The sequence below is a fragment of the Coenobita brevimanus genome, chromosome 65, assembly GCF_032717465.1.
Source record: "Coenobita brevimanus isolate Jiangsu-jjx chromosome 65, ASM3271746v2, whole genome shotgun sequence".
NCBI classification, from domain to species: Eukaryota; Metazoa; Arthropoda; class Malacostraca; order Decapoda; family Coenobitidae; genus Coenobita; species Coenobita brevimanus.
In genome coordinates, this window is record NC_137018.1 from 30,497,286 (window position 1) to 30,517,518 (window position 20,233).

The following is a 20,233-nucleotide window of genomic DNA, read 5'->3' on the forward strand; positions in this document are numbered from 1 at the left end:
TCGTTTTCATGGGATTTTGAGGTTCAGTGTTTTTGTATGTTCATTAATATTTACAATAATTTACACAGATGTATGTCAGTGTACCGAATATGGAGACATTGCATTACCTTGGTAGTGTTAGCAACCTTGTTTATAAGTCACTAACACTGCATTCCCCGATTCTTTTTTTTTCTTTTAATTCATAATCATTCCCCTTCATTTCTTTTGTATATTATCATTCAATACCACAAAATTTCCTAATTCGTCTCTTTTTATTCACAGCCATTCCCAAAAGAAGAAAGCATATAATGAATGGATGAGAAATAGGGGCGTGGAAGAAGTTGAGAGGCGGAAGAGAGAGTTATATGTAGAAAGAAAGAGAGAGGTGAAAAGATTAGTAAGAGAGAGTAAGAAGAGAGTGGATGAGGAATTTGGAAGGAATTTGAGTGTAAAGTGGAGGGACTGTAAGAAAATGTTCTGGAAAGAGGTGAAAAGAGTAAGACAGGGTGGAGGTGAAGTTAGCAGGGGAGTGAAAGATAAAAATGGTAGATTACTAGTGGAGAAGGGAGAAAAAGTGAGCAGATGGAGAGAACACTTTAAGGAATTGTTGAACGTAGAGGATGGAAGTAATGCGAGTATAAGTGGCTGGGGAATGTGTGGGAGAAGGAGGGAGGTGAGAAGACAGGAAGAAATCAGTAGGATAGAAGTTGTGGAAGCAATGAAGAAAGTTAAATCTGGGAAAGCCCCAGGAATTGATGGAGTGTGTGGTGAAATGCTGAAGCATGGGGGAGAGATAGTAGTAGAATGGATGTGGAAGATGTGCAGATTAGCCTGGGAGGAAGGCAGAGTTCCGGAGGATTGGAAGTCAGGTATAATTATTCCCTTGTACAAAGGAAAAGGGGAAAAAGAAGTGTGTGGTAATCATAGAGGCATTTGTCTTCTTAGTAGGATACTTACTGACAGAGTTAGAGAAAGAACAGAGAAATTAGTTGGAGAAGAACAGGGAGGCTTTAGGAAGGGAAGAGGTTGTGTAGCTCAGATATTCATTCTTAGATCTTTAGTGGAAAAGTTTCTAGAGAAGGGAAAGAAGTTGTATGCGGCTTTCATGGATTTGGAGAAAGCATATGACAGGGAGGATAGACATGGATTGTGGAAAGTGTTAAGAATATATGGAGTAGATGGGAAGTTGTTGAATGCTGTGAAGAGTATGTACGATGGTGCGAAGGCTGCAGTGCGTGTGGATGGTGAACTAAGTGAATTTTTCTCTTTGAAAGTTGGGTTGAAACAGGGATGTGTCATGTCTCCATGGTTGTTCAATCTGTACATGGATGGGGTAATAAAAGAGGTACAAGGTAGGGTAGTGGATGTTGGAGTGGCCCTGGTGAGAGAGGATAGTGTTTGGAAACTCCCTGTACTGTTGTTTGCAGATGATACTGTGTTGTTGAGTGAAGACGAAGGGGAGCTACAAGGCTTGGTGGATGAGTTAGGGAGAGTGTGTAAAAAACGGAATCTGAAGGTGAATGTAGGGAAGAGTAAAGTGATGGTCTTTGAGAGAGGTGAAGTCAGTGAATGTACAGCGAGGCTGGATGGTGAGGAATTGGAAAATGTGAGTACGTTTAAGTACTTGGGTAGTGTGATGAGTAAGGATGGAGGTTTGGAGGGTGAAGTGCTTGAAAGGGTACAGCAGGGAAGAAAGGTTGCTGGTTCTTTGAAAGCAGTGATAAGAAACAGGGAAGTAAGCATGGAAGTGAAAAAGTTACTACATGACAGTATTGTGATACCAACTCTAACGTACGGAAGTGAAACTTGGACGTTGTTGGAAGGACACAAGTCAAGAGTGAGAGCAGTGGAAATGAGTTATTTAAGAGGAGCCTGTGGAGTCACATGGAGAGATAGGCTGACGAATGAGGATATAAAGGAACGTTGTGGTGTTGATGTGGATGTGATAGGGAGCGTTATGAGGAACACACTGTGGTGGTTTGGCCATGTGGAGAGGATGGAGGGTGAAAGACTGACGAAGAGAGTGTATGTGAGTGAGGTGGAGGGGGGAAGAGGGAGGGGGAGGCCGAGGTTGAGATGGAGGGATGGGGTGGAGAGGTATATGAGAGAGGGGGGTGTGAGTTGGGAGCAGGGCAGTGAAATGGCGGGGGACAGGGCGACTTGGAGGCGATTTGTGTGTGGCCACCCCAAACGGGATTGAGGCGTCTGGCAATAGATAGATAGATAGACATTCCCCATTCTCTATTTTTTCTATTTAATAATTCACTGCCATTGTACCCACTTCCTTTCTAACCTAGCCTACAGTCTCCTCTATTACCTCTGCTCAAACACAATTTTCATCACAGTGAAATGGGGTGTATAAAAGCCCCCGTCGCCTAATGGCGAATTGGGGATCCTCTCATTGGCTCGGTGGTAGCCTAACGTGTGCGCGTATCAAGCGCGAGGGCCTGAGTTCAAATCCCGGCCAGACCACTGTGATTAATTCGTTAAGTTTCATTTCAGTTATTACACTGGTTAGCAGCGGTGTGGGATGTCCGCAGCCTCCCCATGGTGGCCTCCGACGCTTACGCTACCTTGTGTGTTAGAAACTCACCAAATTCATCACCAAGGGGAGAAAAAAAGGGTGTACTGGGATGTAAAAAAGCCCGCGTTGCCTATAGGCAAAGTAGGGATCCTCTCTTTGGCTCAGTGGTAACGTGCGCGCGTATGATGCGCGGGGACCCGAGTTCAAGTGCCGGTCAGACCAGTGATTAATTTGTTAAGTTTCACTTCAGTTATTACAACATACTCCATTTTCATGCAATATTTTTACAGCTCATACTCCCCCCCCCCCCCCCGGGGGGAATATTTTAAGAAGAGAAATCCATTGTCTTATTTTCCACTTTTCCCTCCTAGCTCCCTTTTTCATAATTCGCCCTCAGATATTAATATTCATTGTTCCAGCCCTCCCTCCCTTGCTCACTCTTCATCTTCCTATCTCTCCCTATCCCTCCTCCATGCCTCCTTCTCCTTCTTTACTCTTCATTTTCCAATCTCTCCTTGTCCTCCCCCGTCCCTCTCGCTCCTCCTCCCTCCTTCCCTACCCCTCCTTCCTCTCTCCCACCCTTCCTTACTTCCTCCCCTCTCTCTCACTGCTTTTTCCTCACTTCTTTCCCCTCCCAACCCATCTCCTCCTCCTCTCGCTTACTTCTGTCTCCTTTTCCCCCTCTCCATTCTCCTCCTGTCTCTCTTCCTTCATAACTCCCTCTATCCATCCCCACTCCATTCTCTCGTTCACTCGTCCCTTCTCCTTTTCCCTTCCTTTTCTGTCTCTCTCCATTCCTTCCCCCTACGTCTTCGCACCCTCCTTCCCTTCCCTACATCCTTCCTTCCTCCTTCACACTTTCCCGCCCCGTCCCTTTTCTCCCCCTTCCTCGCCTCCCTTGCTGGTTCTCCTCTTCCTCAAACTTTTCTTCCTTCCATGCTCCCTTTCCCAGCTCCCTAATAATCTCGATCACTCCCTATCCCCTCTACTTTTCACCAACCTTCTCTTCACTACCTCCATTTTCTTTCATCTTTCCTTCACTGATATACTCCCCTCCTGTTCTCCAAGCTCATTCACTTAAACTTCTCCTTTTCTTAGCTCCGTTTCTGCTCCTTTCTTTCCTGGTAAGGGCTTTCCCATCCTCTCTCTTCTCCATTCCTTCCTTGCTCTTTTCACTCCTCTGTACTCACTCAATCTCTCCCTTCCTCTTTCCTCCTCCCCTCATTCACTCAGAGTCACCTTTCTCTGTTCGCCCTCTCTTCCTCGTCCTGTGCTTTCCCTCTCTCCTCCCTGCTCACTCAAACACATTCTCTCTCTTCATTTCATAACTCCGTCTGTCATTTTCTCCCACTCCCTCTCCCCTCCCTCCTGCTTATTCCTCCTCCCCTTCATTTTCGTTACATTCCTGCCACCTCCCTCTTCTCTGTTCTCTCTCTTTCTGTGTGTGTGTGTGTGTGTGTGTGTGTGTGTGTGTGTGTGTGTGTGTGTGTGTGTGTGTTCCTATTTCATTCTTTGTTTTCATCTCTCTACCTCCACCCACCCTGAGTTTTCTCTCATCTATTGACTTCCTCCTTCATTCTCTCTCTCTCTTTTCTATTCCCTCTGTCTCTCTTGTTTTTCTCTCCCTGCTTCGTCTTTAGTTCCTCGTGCCAGAGCTTTTTCCTCTCTCTCTCTCTCTCTCTCTCTCCAACCCTTCTTATATCCTCCTTCCCTACCAATTTCTTCCAGCCCCTTGATTCCAACTCCTCCGCTTTCCTCCAACTCTCCAGCTTTCCTCCAACTCCCCTGCTTTCTTCCAACTCCTTTGCTTTCCTCCAATTTCCCTGCTTTCCTCCAGCTCTCCTGCTTTCCTTGAACTCCTCATTCCCCCAACTCTCCTGCATTCCTCCAATCCTCTACTTTCCTCCAACTCTCCTGTTTTCCTTCAACTCCTCTACTTTTCCCCAACTGTCCTGTTTTCCTCCAACTCTCCTGCTTTCCTCCAACTCCCTTGTTTTTCTCCAACTCTCCTGCTTTCCTCCAACTCCCTTGCTTTCCTCCGCCTACTTTCCTCCAAATTCTGTACTTTCCTCCAACTTTCCTGCTTCCTCCAACACTCTCTGACTCTATTAATTTCTCCAACTCTTCTGCTTCCTCTAACTCTTCTACTTTCCTCCAACTCCCCCGCTTCCCTCCAAAGCTGTTGCTTTCTTCCAGCTCTCCTGTTTTCTTCCAATTCTCCTACCTTCTTCCGTTTCCCTCCCAGCCCTCCTACTTTCCTCCACGTCTCTCTCTTTCTTTCAGTTCCCTTTTTGCCAACTCTCCAACTCCCCTCTATCTTCTATTACTTTCCTCCAATCCACTCCTCTCCTCCAAATTTCCTAATCTCCTCCACCCCTCTTACTTCCCACAACTCCTCTTCCTTTCCCTCCTTTCATTCTCATTTTTTCCTCCTCCCCTCTTACATTCCTGTTTTTCTCTTAAATTCCAACACTACTCCACCCTTCCCCACTTTCCTTCAGCCTCCCTACTCTTCTCCAATCCCTACTTTCCTCGAACCCCTACTTTCCCCCAAATGCTTTACTTTCCTCCAACCTCCTACTTCCCTCCAATTACCTTACTTTCCTCTAACCCCATGCTTTCCTCAAGCCTCTTTAAATCTTTCCAACTCCCTACTTTCCTCCAACCCCTCTAATTCCTCTAGCCCGCTACTTTCCTCCAACCCCTTTACTTTCCTCCAAAACCCACACACTCCTTCACACCCCTAATTTCCTCCAAGTCCCCTACCTTCATTCAACACCCTTACTTTCCTTCAAACCCTCTTCTTTCCTCCACCTCCTATTTTCTCCAACCCCTCTACTTTCCTTCCAATCCCTCTTCTTTCCTGGAACACATACTTTCCTCCAATTCCTACTTTCCTCCAACCTCTCTACTTTCCTCCAAGCCCCTGCTTTCCTTCAACACCCCTACTTTCATCCAAGCCCTTTTCTTTCCTCCATCACCTATTTTCCCCCAACATCTACTTTCCTCCAATCCCTCTACTTTCCTTCAACTCCTCTGCCTTCCTCCAAAACCTCAACTTTCCTCCAACCCCTCAACTTTCCTCCATGCCCCTCTTCTCCTCATCCCTCCGCCTCCTTTCAATCACTAGAGCAAGAATCCTTATATCCCTAGATTAATCAACTCTTCCCCTCCTATTCTTCTTCCTCTCTTTTCTTTCCTTCTTTCCCCTCTCCATACCTCCCTTCTTCCTCTTTCCTTTCCTTGATTCTTCTGTCATTTTCTTCCTTCTTCTAGTTCTCGTTTTCTTTCTTCTACATCTCCTTTCCTTCATTCTCCCCCTCTTTTTTCCTCAATTTTTTCCTGTCTTATCTTCCTTTTTTTATCTCTTCATTCCTCCCTTCTTCTAGCTCTCCTTTCCTTCCTAGCTGTAATTCTCCTTTCCTTTCTTCTTCTTTCTTTTCCTCCCTGCATCAAACTCTCCTCATCTTTTCACTTTTAACACCCTTTTCTTTGTTTCCTTCTAACTCTTCTTACCTCTTAACTCTCTTTTCCCTCCTCCTTCCAGTTCTTCCCATCTTCACTTGCTCTCTCTACTCTTTTCTTCTTTTTACTCTCTTCTCTCTCCTTCTAACTCTCCTTTCCTTCCTTCCACCCTCTTCTTCCTTCTTCTAACTTTCCTTTCTTTTCTTCCATCCTCCCTTTTCTTCCTCTCCTTCCCTTCTCTCCTCCTTTCCTTGCCCTCTTCCTCCCTCACTTTATTTTTTCTTCAAACCCATTTTCCTCATCTCTTCTCTTCTCCATTCTCCTCTGCCTCCATCCCTTCTCCTCGTTTATTCTTTTTTTTTTTTTACTTTATTCTTCCCCTCATAATCTGCTTTTTCCCTTCTATCCCTACTATTGTAAATCTTTCTCAAAAAAAAGCTCTCCCCAGAACTCTCAGTCTCAGACATTCTCTCTCTCTCTCTCTCTCTCTACTTCGCTCCATCAGCCTGTGTATATCTCATCTCTTGTCTTTCCCTCCACCCCTCCTATTTTTGCCTTTCCCTTCCTATGTCCTTCTCTCCTACCCAATTTATTTATTTTTTCCTAAGATCTATTTCACGTTTCCCGCAACTTACCTCCCTTCCTCTCTCTCCTCCACAACTCTACAGTAATTTTTCCCTCCCTCTCTATCCATTCCTCCATCAATTTGTTAGTTTTCTATCTCTCTCCATCCACTTACTCCTTACCGCCTTCCTCTTTCCCCCCCTCTCTCCAGCCCACGCTTTTCCACCCTCCCTCCCTACTCATTGCCTTTCCTTATCTCCCTCTCCCTTTTCTCTGTCTCAAATTCCCTCCCCCTACTCTTTCATCCTTTTTTTTTTCTCCCTCTCCCTCCTTCCTAAACTCCTTTCTCCCATTCTCCCTCCCCCTTTACCTCCCTTTCTCAACTCCTTTCTATATCTAACCCTCTCTCTCCCCTCCTCTTTCCCTACCTCCCCGTCTTTTTATCTTCCTTTTCCTTCCTTCTCATTTTCCGTTACTATCTCCCTCTCCTTCCCTGTCCTGCTCCTTTTTCCCTCCCTCCCTCCCTCTCCCTTTTTTTTCTTCTTCTCCCATTCTCCTCCCATCCTGTCTCCCTCTCTCTTCCCATGTTCTTCCTTTCCTTCCCTTCCTCTCTCTTTTTTGTCTTCCTATTACTCTCTCTTCTCTCTCCCCCTCCCTCTTTTTATCTCCCTCTCCCTCCCTCACCTCACTTCCTGTCTCTGCCATCCTCTCTTTCTCATTGTCCCACTTCTTCCCCTCCCTCCCTCTTTGTAATCTTCCTCTCCCTCCCTCCTCACCTGTCTCTATCTCCCTTGCTCCCTCCCCCCTTTTTATTCTCTTCTCCTTCCCTTCTGACCTCCTGTCTCTATCTTCCTCTCTCTACTCTTCCTCTCCCTCCCTCCCTCTCATTTTTTAACCCTTTCACTCCCTCCCCCTCCCCCTCCTCGCCCTCAGTCGGCATAAACACAATTGTGAAGGCATGAGACTCCCAACCTTGATTAAATTCTCCTTTCCTTCTCTCCTCTTTTCCTTCAATCTCCCTCAGTCTCCTTCATTCTAATCCATTCTCTTTACTTCTCCTTCCTCCTCCATTTTTCCCTTCCTTTTCCGTCATTTATCCGCTTTCTCTTTCCTCCTTTTCATTTCTCCTTTCTGTCTTCCTTCCTCATTATTCTCCAGTCTCCACTGATTCTCTTTTTCTTCTTCATTACTCTTTCTTCCCTTTTCCTTCCGTCTCCTTCCCTTCTCACTCCCCTCATTCTCGCCCTTTCTCAAATACCTCCTTTCTGTTTTCCTTTTTTCTCCCACTTGTCCGTCATTCCTCTCTCTTCTTTCCCTCTGCCTCCCTTTCTCCTTCATTCTTGTCCTCTCTCCTTTCCTTACTCCTTCATCCTTTCCACGGTCCTCCCTCCTCCTCCTCCTGTTCTTCTTCTTCACTCCTCCCCGCCTCTTTTCTTTAATTCTTGTTTCGTTCCTTTCCTTCCCTCTGCCCCTTTAATTCATGCTTACCCCTAGCTACCTTTTCTGGTCTTCTCCTTCACCCTTTTCATTCTACTTCTCCACTATTTTCCTCGCAATTCATCTCTCTTTCCCCATTCCCTTCTTCACACCTTGTCTCTCTTTCTCCATGCTTTCCCATCTTTTTTCCTTAATTCTTAGCTTCAGTACTTCTCGCTCTCAGTTCTTTTTCTTTTCCCATCCTCTTTCTTTCCCTCTCCCTCTTTCCCATTCATCTCCTCCCCTCCCCTCCCCCTTCCTTTCCTTCCCCCTCCATCCTTCTCTATTATTAGCATATTCTCTTTTCCTCCTGTCTCTGTCATTATTCTCCCTTGCTTTCTTTTCTTTAATTCCCTTTCCATATTTCTCCCTCATGCTCCTCCCATTTCCCTTCCTTTCCTTACTTCTCCCTCTGCCTTTTTATTCTCCTTCCATTCTTAGCCTCTCCCTTTCTTTCTCATTCTTCAACCTTTCTCTTTTCCTTCACTCCTCCATTTTCCTTTCCTTCTTGTTCCTCCTTTCTCTTTTCCTTCCTTCCTCATATTCTTTTCCTTCTTGCTTCTCCCTTCTCTTTTCCTTCCAGCTTCTCTTTTCTCTTTTCTTTCCTTCTCCCTCTTCTTCATTCTTCTTCACCTCTCTTCTTCCTTGTTCTCTTCCTTCCTCTTCTCCTCCCTTTTATGTCCTTCGCCCTTTTCATTTTTCTCGTTTTTTCTTCTTCCTCTCTTTTCAAAAATGTATTTTTCATTTATACCCTTTCATCGGTAATTCTTTCACTCCCACCCTTTTCTTTTCTCTTGTTCACGTATTTGTTTTCTTACTCCTTCACTGCCATACATTCACTTTCTTGTCCCTCTTCTATATTCTTACTTCCTTATCATTTCTTTCACCTATCTTCTTTCTTCCTTCCCTTCTACTATATATATATATATTCCTCCAATCTCTTTAATTCCTGCCTCCTCTTGTCTGTATTTCCTATGCACTCCTACTCCTCTTCTCCCTCCATTTCTATCCTCTCTCTCTCTCTCTCTCTCTCTCTCTCTCTCTCTCTCTCTCTCTCTGTGACACAAACAATAAAAATGATAATAAGAGGGTCCTTGTATGCATCCTTTCCTTCAACTCTTTCTTGCGTTCTCTTTTTCCCTTCTTCCTTTCATTTTATCCAACTTCAGCAATTCTCCTCCCTCCCCTCCCTTTCGTTCCTCCCATTTCTTCATTTTCCTCAAATCCCTCCCCTTTCCCTTCTGTCCTCTTTTCTCCCTCCATCTCTCTTCCCTTCTTTCTTCCTTTCTACCTTACTTCTCCACATTTTAATCTTCTTTTCTTTCCCCCTCTCCTTCATCCTTCTCTGTCACCTTCTTATACTTGCTCCTTTTTTATTTATTTTTTTTTTAAATCACGTTCTTCATTCCTCTTCTCTTTCCTGATTCCTTCTTTCTTTACTCCCTCAATTCTTGCTTTTTTTACCTTTCCCTTCTAATATTCTTTCATTTCCCCCTTCTTCCCATGACCCGTCCATTTTACTGTACGGTACTTCCTAAAATTCTTATCTTCCCCGTTTCTTTTCCCTCTTGTCTTCTTCACATCCCACCTTTTCCTTTCTGTCCTCTTTACTCCTTTCCTTTTTTTTTCCCCTTTACTTCAACCTCCTTCACTTCTTTCCTCTTTCCTCCGTCCGTCTCCTGTCTCTCTATTATATGCTTTTTTTTTTTTTTTTTTCCCCCCCCTTCTAATCTCCTTTCTTTTCTCTCCTGTTTCCTCCTTCCTTCTTTTTTGCCTCCTTCCTTTCTTTTTTCTTAACTCCCACCGTCAGTTTTCTTTCGTCTGTTTTAATTCTGTTCCTTTCTGCTTTCCATTCTTCATTTTTTCTCTTCCTTGTTTCTTACCCATATCTTAATTTCCTTCTTCCCTTCTTTTCACATTTCGTTTCATTGTTTCTTCCTCCTGTCTTTCATCCTTTCCTTTTCCCTAAACTTCCCTCCAATTTACTTCCCTTATTCCCCTTGTTTCCATCTACCTTTCTTTCCTCTTCCCCTTATTTTCTTCCATCTTCCTTCCATTTCTCCTGCATTTTCATTAATTCTCTAAAATTTCTCTCCACCATCCTTCCTTTTCCTCAAACTTCCCTCCACCTGCCTTCGCTTTCCTCAGTATCTTTCAATCTTTTCCTAATTTCTCTTTTCCCCCCAGTGTCCCTCCATCTCCTTTCCTTTTCTCTTAACAACCCCCTCCCTATCATCGTTCTTCCGTAATCTAATCTTGTACTTCCTCATCAAGATCATTTGTACCCTTGCATTCCAACCGTTTTGGGCAACTTCGGGTTGGAGCACATTATCCATTTAACGATCAAGGGACCTTGACCGCAGTAGGAAACCATCTACTATTATTCGATGGAAGTATACTGAATGAAACACCACATCTAGTGTGCAGACAGTGGACACTCCAACCTAATGCCCGTGCCCCCACACTATAACATAAGAAGACTAAAGTGAAAGCCATTGCCGCCCCCAGCTCCCCCTGTCCTTCCCCACCACTCTTTGTACAACACGTAAAGCCTATAATGAAAGTCAGCGATCCATCCCGTGTCCTTCCTCCAACAATGCTCGTAAAAAAAAAAAATAAAAAAAATAAATAAATAAAAGGCTTGTACTGAAAACTAAAGTTTTCCCTGTATCCCCGCCCCACCACCTTCCCCACACTCACCGTACAACAACACATGAAGACAATAGTAAAAGCCAGCGCCCCTCCAGCCGTGCCGACGATCCATGGCATACGGATGAAAAGGATGACGCCAAAGATGTTCTGGATGCAGGGCAGGTAGACTCCCATCAGCGTGCCCAGGTTGGCCTTGGGCTTGGTGGGCTTGGAGTCGCTCTCTTCGGCAGACGGGATGGTGGCGTTGTAGTTGGCCAAGGAGTTGATCATCATAGACACTCGGGGCCGGTCAGCCATCTCCTCCTACAGAAATACACAGACACGGATTAGCGCAGATGTGACTGATTTCTGTACTCTAGGTCATTCTTATAAGTGCCTTCAGAGAATCTTTCTCAGCGATTTACTTTGCACATTACATCTTCACATCTCTTATGTTGCTGATGTAAATTGCGATATTAATACGATATAAATAATGAATGCTATGGTGTAATATGCAAAATATTTATCGTTAAGGAAGAGTGCAATGACATCTGTTATGCCAATTGACAAGGATACTACGCACACATTCTCTATGACAGGCAACCGCCCAACCCTCCTCAAGTATTAGACGGTTCGCCTTTCATCACCATCAACATCATCATCATCATTACCATAACTTTTCCTACCTAAGGATGGGGTTAGGTACGATCCAGAAAACATGGGAAGAAAAAGAAGGAATGTGGGGAACTATTAACTGCATACCCGATGAAATGGACCGGACACTCATTCACACATCATTCAAGCCCCCGGAATCCTGCTTCATCTCATAGCTATAACCATCTGCAAGTACAGTGTAACCAAAAAAGAAATTAAAAAAGAATTTTTAAAAAAGTAAACGAATAAATAAAATCGGCATCAACTAGACCAATACTATTCCCTGCGCTGCGTAGGGGCCTAAGAGAACCCAACCATAGTCCATAATATTCTGAAGTATGTAACCAGTCCACGCCCGTTCCTTAAATTACTCCCTGCCGCTTCTTAATGATCCACACAGCTATGAACACAAACGACCTTCAGTGTCTCTTGTACAGTTGACGACTCGAATACGCCTAATATTTCCTCTTCTACTTGTCACTTTCCTGTGGCTACTCTTTCTAAGCTGACAGAGATTTAGTATGCTACTCTAACCACTGAGATGGTTCTCCTTGATATGATGAGTTACGGACGATAGTAACATACAAGTGCTCGTGGGCCCTTCGGGCCACTCGCACTTGCTCCTGTGGAGGGCTCTCGCGCTGCTATAGTATATTTTAGTTATAGCCGTGGACAAAAAATTCTACGAGATCCTATGCCGGTGTAGTTTCGGCTGCCCAAAACACACACACACACACACACACACACACGGCTAGTGCTATAGTATATTAGACAAGTGCTCGTGGACCCTTCGGGCCCCTCGCACTGGCTCCTGCGGAGGGCTCTCGCGCTGCTGTTGCTATGGGCAAAAAATTCTACGGAGATCTTATGCCGGGCGCCGAAAGCGGCGTTTTTTGGTCAAAGTGTGATCGCTCATTAAATATAGTAAAAGTTTTTCAATCGCGATGGGACCAAGTTTTTTCACATCAGCGATTTTTTGCGATTTTTGTGCCAGTTTTGGTGCGATTTGAATGTGTAGTCTCGGCTGCCCAAAACACACACACACACACACACACGGCTATTGCTATAGTATATTAGATATCACGATGAGTGAAACTGACGCAGTGCAATAGAAGAAGAACGTCTTTCCCTTCTATAGCTAAAGACGGAAAGACACTGCAAGAAGAAGTACAATATTAAAGCAAGAAATGGGGAGGCTCTTCTTGGGGATAAACAAGAGTAATCAAAGTGAAGAGGTTAGATAGTCTCCATTACACCCCTTGCTACGAAAGGTCCTTCCTGTGATGGGAGACTGACTAGTGGTGGCAAGAATAAAATATAAACAGATATCATTGTTTTGGAAGCATTAAAATATGCAGTAACAGGATCTTGCAGTAATAGGATCTGATAACATGAGTGTGTTTTCTCTATCTATCTATCTATTGCCAGCCGTCTTAATCCCGTAAGGTGTGGCCACAAAGAAATCGCCTCCATGTCGCCCTGTTCCCCGCCATTTCACTGCCCTGCTCCCAGTTCACACCCCTCTCTAATGTATCTCTCCATTCCATCCCTCCATCTCATCCTTGACCTTCCCCTCCCTCTTCCCCCCCTCCACCTCACTCACATACACTCTCCTCGTCAGTCTCTCGCTCTCGATCCTCTCCACATGGCCAAACCACCTCAATGTATTTCTCCTAGCGTTTGCTTTCCAGTGTGTGTGTGTGTGTGTGTGTGTGTGTGTGTATTAATATATATATATATTATTACTTACTTTTTTTCTCATGTTCATGAGTTTTTGTTGATTCGCTTTTTGTCAACACGCATAACGTATTATTCCAATCAGTGAGAGTGGGCTGAAATGACGAGGTCCGGGAAAGAGAGAGAGAGAGAGAGAGAGAGAGAGAGAGAGAGAGAGAGAGAGAAGTCCTGATGATAATAAAAGCCGAGGGCATGAGATAAAGACTCTCTCTCTCTCTCTCTCTCTCTCTCTCTCTCTCTCTCTCTCTCTCTCTCTCTCTCTCTCTCAATAACGTACCTGTCTATTCCAGTCAATAAGGTGAGAAACAAATAACAATTCCTCCAACCTTCAGCTTCAAGAGTCCGTGTGGCTTGCATAGTCCCTTCATTCTCTCCGACAATGAGAGTACGTTTTCATCGTTTGTTTGTTCGTTTGTTAGTACCTGGACGTTTGTCTGGTTGCAAACTCAAAAACCAAAACAGATTTGGACCAAATTTTGTGGGTAGATAGCCCGTGTCCTAGGGAACAATCGATTAACTTTTGGGACTGAACCTGATCGTATTACAGATTCTGGATCAACAAAACGCTCTTTACGAAACCATAATCAATTAGAAAGCGCTCAGAAAGAGCATACCGCCGCCAATGCCACTGCCATTAAAAAGGATCCGGATCCGGATCAGGATCCACCCCAAAGGTTAATCAGTTTTTTCTTGGTCCATGGCGCACATTTCCACAAAATTTCATTGCAATTCATCGAGACCTTTTGGAGATATTGTTCGGGATACTCCGGGTCCGGATCCGCCCCCCAAATTTAATTATACCTTCCTTGGCCCATGGCCTACCCTTCCACAAAATTTAATCAAAATCCGTTCATAACTTTTTGAGTAATCCTGCCAACAGACAGACAGAAAAACAAACGAACAAACGCGGGATAAAATATAACCTCCTTGGCGGAGGTAATGATGAGAAAACCAAACCCATTATGAAGAGCGGTTTGGAAACTGCGATGACCCTGTCGGAGGTGCGCTCCACTGACTGCCCCTCTAGTTATATCCTTTTATCCCCTCCCATGATCGAGACAATTCTCGGTACAGTAATGCAGCCAACGCGATACGATTTTTTAGGGCTGCCAACGAGCATAGGTGCGTGACAGTATTCACAATGTAATCATTCACCTCCCAATGGTCGGAACAACTCAGTATTATACTCCGGCTAATGCCAGACTGCTTCTCCAGCTGAATGACTCATAAAAGCTGCGTGTTAATTTATTCAGCTTGAGAGACCCCTCGTAGTGAAGGGGATAGACTGGAAGGACTAAAGCATATGTGGACCTAAAAGGGGGCCAAATATGGAGGCACAGACTGGAGACCATGGCATTACACTAAACTGGGGAGCGGTCAGCACTCCTAGGCATTTACTTCCGTCCTGACTCATCACAGTACCATCCATCGCGCCATGATTTATCTGGTTACTATGATGCGTTTCCTTCTACATCAGGAGGTATGAAAGAAATTATGGTGTCAATCTCCCATTCTCTGGTGGAACACTGGGACCTCTATACCACCGCTCTGTCCCGGTCGATCCACATCATTCCCAGATGAAACGGACAATACACGCATCCACATAAACGCTGGCCAGCGAAAAAATGCAGGCTTAACTCACATCCACCTATCCACAGGTCTCTGCAGCAGAATTTTCACCGAGGTATACAATTTTCTCTGGCAACACTTATCCCCCCCCCCCGCACACACACACACACACACACACACACACACTCTAGAAACCACTACAGCCAACACATCTTCAGATCATTCCCACAGGCTCTACTTATTTGTGGTTAGTCTCCCTTCACCATTTTTGCAGCTGTGCCTAATGTCCAGGCTTAGAGGGTTTAAATTTGTCAGGAGACTGAGGGACGAATCTGATTATTCACCTGTACATCCTACGATATATACTAGACCTTACTGTAACAAATTAAAAACTTGCTCCTATAAACTACTTGCATTACCTCTCCAAGGTCTAAATCAGTGGTTCCCAAACTTTTTTACATGACGCCCCCTTTTTGACTTCTAAGAAATCCTCACGTCCCCCCATCCTTTATTCATGTATATAAATTATGCAGTGCCAATTGTTTATATTAATTACAGCTTTATTATTAATTAGGACCAGATACATTCTCGTCTGGTGAACATGGATGAAAATAAACCATAAGTAATACCAGTATGTAAGATTTTTTATATGCCCAGGAGCTATAAAGTGATTGTGATGGGGGATATGAATGGAAGAGTAGGCACTGGTCCTGAGGATGACATAATGGGTTGCTATGGAGTACCAGGAGAAAATGATAATAATGGGAAGAGACTATAGGATATGTGTCATGAGAGGAGGTTGTGCATTTGTAACTCGTATTTCAAACACAGAGATGGACGTAAATATACATGGTATAGAGGGAACTGGGATCGTGTTGAAAGAAGCCTGATTGATTATGTGCTCGTAGAGAGGTCGAGGATGGGAATGGTTGCTGATACGAGGGCTGTGAGAGGACGATGTAGAGGTCTGTCAGATCATATGATTGTGGTATGCAAGATCAAGCTGAAAGGAGTGAGGTGGATCAGGAGAGAGACAAGCAGTCAGGGAGAAAGACTGAAAGTTGAGAAGCTGAGGATCAAAGAAATGGCAGATGAATACAGGACCAAAGTAGAGGACAAGTTAAAATTACTGAATTGGAATGAAATGGATCTGGACAGACTGCGGAATGCATGTAGGGATTGCTTAGTTAGAAATGCTAAAGCGGTATGTGGTGTGGCAAGAGTAACAACAAAGAAGAAAGGTACTGCATGGTAGGATGAGGAGGTAAAGAGTGTGGTGGAGGAAAAGAGGAAGAAGTGGCTAAAGTGGTTACAGGATAGGGGTTCATTTGAAATAAGAACTGAATATGTTGAGAGCAAGAAGCATGTAAAGAGACTAGAGAAGAGGAAAAAGAAGGAGGTAAATGAGGATCTAGGAAGAAAAATGAATGCGAACTACTCCGAAAATAGAAAGTTATTCTGGAAAGAGGTGCGGAAATGTAGAAGTGAAAGCGGTAAGAAATGGGATGGTGTGAAGGATGCAGGTGGTAAATTATTAACCCATGGAGATGAAGTAAGGACCAGATGGAAAGAATATTTTGAAAGCCTGATGAATGGGGATAGAGAAAGCAGAGCAGCTGTAAACATGATTGGTTTTGGGGGGGTGCGAGAAGGAATGCAGTGCCAGGAGACGTGACACTCGCACAGGTGAAGAGTGCTGTGAAGCGGCTGAAAAATGGGAAAGCAGCTGGAGTTGATGAGGTGTATGCAGAGATGCTTAAATGTAGTGGAGAGAATGGAATGACGTGCTTGTTGGAGAGATGTAAGATGGCATGGATGAGTGAAACTGTGCCTGCAGAGTGGAAAAAGGCTGTGATTGTACCCCTGTACAAAAAGAAAGGTGAGCAGAGTGAGTGCAAGAATTATCGTGGCATAAGCTTACTGAGTGTGGTAGGGAAGGTATATGGAAGAATTATTATAGAGAAAGTAAGAGAGATATCAGAAGTCCTAGTGAGTGATGAACAGGGTGGCTTTAGGAGTGGCAAAGGATGTGTGGACCAAATATTTGCAGTGAGACAGATAGTAGAGAAGGCTTGTGAGAAGGACCATGAGGTGTTTATGGCATTCATGGATCTGGAAAAAGCATATGACAAAGTGGACAGAGAAGGATTGTGGAAAGTTTTGTGCATGTACGGTGTAGAGGGTAAGCTGTCAGGTGCCGTCAAGACTTTTTATGATGGTAGTGAAGCATGTGTCAGGGTTACTGGGCATCTAAGTGAATGATTCACAATCAGTGTGGGCGTGCGACAAGGTTGTGTGATGTCCCCATGGTTGTTCAATGTATATATGGATGGGGTGATGAGAGAAGTGAAAACACGAGTAATGGAGAGAGAGATGGCATTGGTAATGAATGGTGATGGATGGAATATCTCAAATTTGTTGTATGCTGATGATGCAGTACTGCTTGCAAGTACCGGACAAGAACTTGGTAGGCTAGTGCAGAGTTTTGCTGATGTCTGTAAGCGTCGTTTCTTGAGAGTAAATGTAGAAAAGAGTAAAGTGATGGTTATTGAGAGAGAAAGTGACTCCCAGTGCAATGTAACAGTGAATGGAGAGAGACTGGAATTGGTGAGAGTGTTCAAATACCTGGGTACAGTGATAGAAAAGAGAGGAAAATGTGCAAAAGAAGTTGAAAGTAGAGTGACACAAGGAAGAAAAGTAGCTGGTGCAAAGAAGGCCTTGATAAGAAACAGAGGCTTGAGTGTTGCAGCTGCACGAGGCTTACATGAAGGAGTGTTAGTGCCAACTTTAACATATGGATGTGAGACTATGCTGCGGCATGAAAATGAAAAGTCAAGAGTAAGAGCAGTGGAGATGGGACTGCTGAGGAATGTATGTGGAGTACAGAGGGTGGATAGGATAAGAAATAATGTGATTCGTGAAAGATGCGGAGTGAGGAAGTCGGTGGACACCAGATTTGAAGAGAGTGTACTGAGATGGTATGGTCATGTGGAAAGAATGGATAACAATAGAGTGGTGAAGAAGGCATATCTAAGCGAATTCGAAGGAGAGAGGAGGCGAGGTAGGCCAAGGAGAAGGTGGAGAGATATGGTGGATGAATGTGTGAGAAAGAGAGGTTTGGAAGTCGGTGAGGCTAGGGAACTGACAGGAGATCGAGCTGGCTGGATGAATTTTGTGAGGAGATGTGCATGATCAGGGATTTTAGGCACCCCTTTTTAACGTGGCAGCGTCTGGATTGACTCTGTCGGATTCGATATGTGAAGCTACAGAACGTGGTGAATGTTTTTGGCGTATCCGATAGAGCCAGGATTCCGGGGGGTTGAATGATGAGTGAATGGAAGCGTGGCCCATTGGACTGGGCAATTTTGGGTTGTCTGGACATTGCTACTCCTCACCCTGCCCTTGGGTGGGAAAGGAGGTCCGGATGATGATGAATGATGATGATGAGTAATTAAATAAACATGCACTTATACAATGGCCCAAAAATAATATAGAAATACTGTAATGTAAATGGCTACTTCTAACAATATCACTAAGGAAAAAATTCCAATATTTTTTTTTAAAGCCAAATCCTTGATGAAAGATGTGAAAACAGAAATCATTTCAACTGTGGCTGAGATGGATGTTGTTATCTCTTTCACAAGTTCAGCAATTCTAGGCCTCAGGGATGATAGCGCACAATGTTGTCACCTTCTATGTGCAGTCGATTTAGCAGATGGATTAACGCCCCCCCCTGTATCCACTTCACGCCCCCCCAGGGGGGCGCGCCCCCCAGTTTGGGAACTACCTCTAAATAAGAGTACCAATGGGGTACGCGGAGATTGTTTCTAATCCCTTCAAACAACTTCCATACATTACTCTAAGTTGAAGATCACTTGGTCAATTTAAATAATATCAATAAATAAAAAGAACTCACAGTACCGCAGGGCACAAGATGGTATCAAAATGGGGAATAGACGTGCAACCCAAATAGCGATTTTAACGGGCACAAATGGAATAATTTAAGGGGGCTTAACACTCTCCTGCGACTCACTCTGCTAACTAAAATCGTCGGGCGTTAAATTAATGGAATACCAAAGATGTCTCGAAAATGAGAGTTAATGGTGAGAGTATCTACACTTTCAAACTCCTACATAATCTCTTAGCTAAATAAAATCGTCTGACGTTGACTGGAATGGAGTATTAGAGCTGTCCCAATCAGGGAATAAATAATGACAACCAAATGAGAGCATAATCGCTGCCTAAATGAAGACTGTGATAGGAATAACGAGAATAATAATAAAAACAAGAGAGACTTACCCCTTCAGTCCAATGACGTATTAACATTATTCTTGCTGTCTCTAAACAATTTTCTCGTCATCAGGATACTTTTTCGAACTAGATGGGTCAGATACAGCCTTCACTAACTTCTGTACTAGGTGACTACCAAACTGAATAAACTCATCTGGCAGCAACTAGTAACAAAATAATGATGGCGTCCTCGGATTGAAAGGGCTGAGACACAAATGGAAAAAAAAAATTATGGACTAGTGAAAACTAAATGGGGAATATAATAATAACAAAGGATGAAGACTCCAATGAGGACAACGGTGATAAAAAACTAGGGCTTAATGGGAACAGAAACAGATGCTGCACAATGTCAGGTCAGCACGATTCGGACAGCTGGTCACAAATTTAGTTTCTGACAAGATCTATGGACAGCTGACAAAGAGGTCAATGGGGATGAGATGGAGGGATGAGAAGGGAGGGAAGGTGGATGTGAAGATGGAATATTGAGAAGGAAGAATGGAGAAGTAAGGATAAGAAGGGAGAAGGAGGGACGAGAAGGGAAGAAAGACATGAGGGGGGGGGGGAAATGAGAAGGGATGAAAGATGAGAGAAAGGGTTGGAAAGTTAGACTAGAAATGAGAAGAAGAGAAGGAAGGGATGAAGAAGGGAAAGAAGCGGAAACGAGGATGAAATGGAGGAGGCGGAGAGACTAATAAATGGGTGGAACGAGGAAAGAAAGCCGAAATAAAAATGGAAAATGAGGCGAAAAGAAAGAGGGAAGGAAAAAATTGGGACGGGGAGAGGGTGGCGATGATGAAGACTGGGAAATGAAGGAAAGAAGAGAAGGTAAAAGGAGGAATGAGTAAGGAAGACAAAGGCGAAGATGGGAAAGGATGAAATACGAGAATGCGAAGCAGGAAACGGGAAGGGGAGAAAACTGTAGAACTAAACAGGAGGGGGGAACAAGACGAGGAAACTGGAAGAATAAGAACGAAAGGAAACGACGGAATAACCAACGGAGAGATGACAGGGAGAAAAAAAAAAACTGGTGAGGAAAGGCAGATTGAAATGAAGGTAAGAAGTCATAGTAAAGTGAGGAATGAAGAAGGAATGAAAACGTTAATGAAATAAATAAATATGGAGAGATATATACAGACAATAAGAAAAAAAATGAGAAACTAGAAAATAGATCTGGCGAAAATAAGAGGGAATGAGGAGAGAATGAAGGAGGAAATGAAAGAAAGGAGGAATGAAAGATGAAACACGCTATACGAACAAGAAAATGGAAATGGGAAAGGGGAAGTTAAAAAATCAGACGATATGATGAGAAAAAGGAGAATGACATACAGGCTCCTATGGCTCACT

At 44.0% G+C, this 20,233-nt stretch overlaps 1 protein-coding gene across 3 annotated transcripts in view; it reads right to left on the bottom strand.

Annotated features, from left to right (window-relative positions):
* The window catches only part of kcc (solute carrier family 12 member kcc), a 1,104,173-nt gene that overhangs the window by 218,939 nt on the left and 865,001 nt on the right, over window positions 1–20,233 (bottom strand). For all 3 annotated transcript variants that reach the window (XM_080276408.1, XM_080276407.1, XM_080276406.1), the window contains one exon: window positions 10,709–10,963. In XM_080276408.1, coding sequence (XP_080132534.1) covers window positions 10,709–10,963 — 255 coding nt within the window. The remainder of the gene's footprint in view (window positions 1–10,708; window positions 10,964–20,233) is intronic.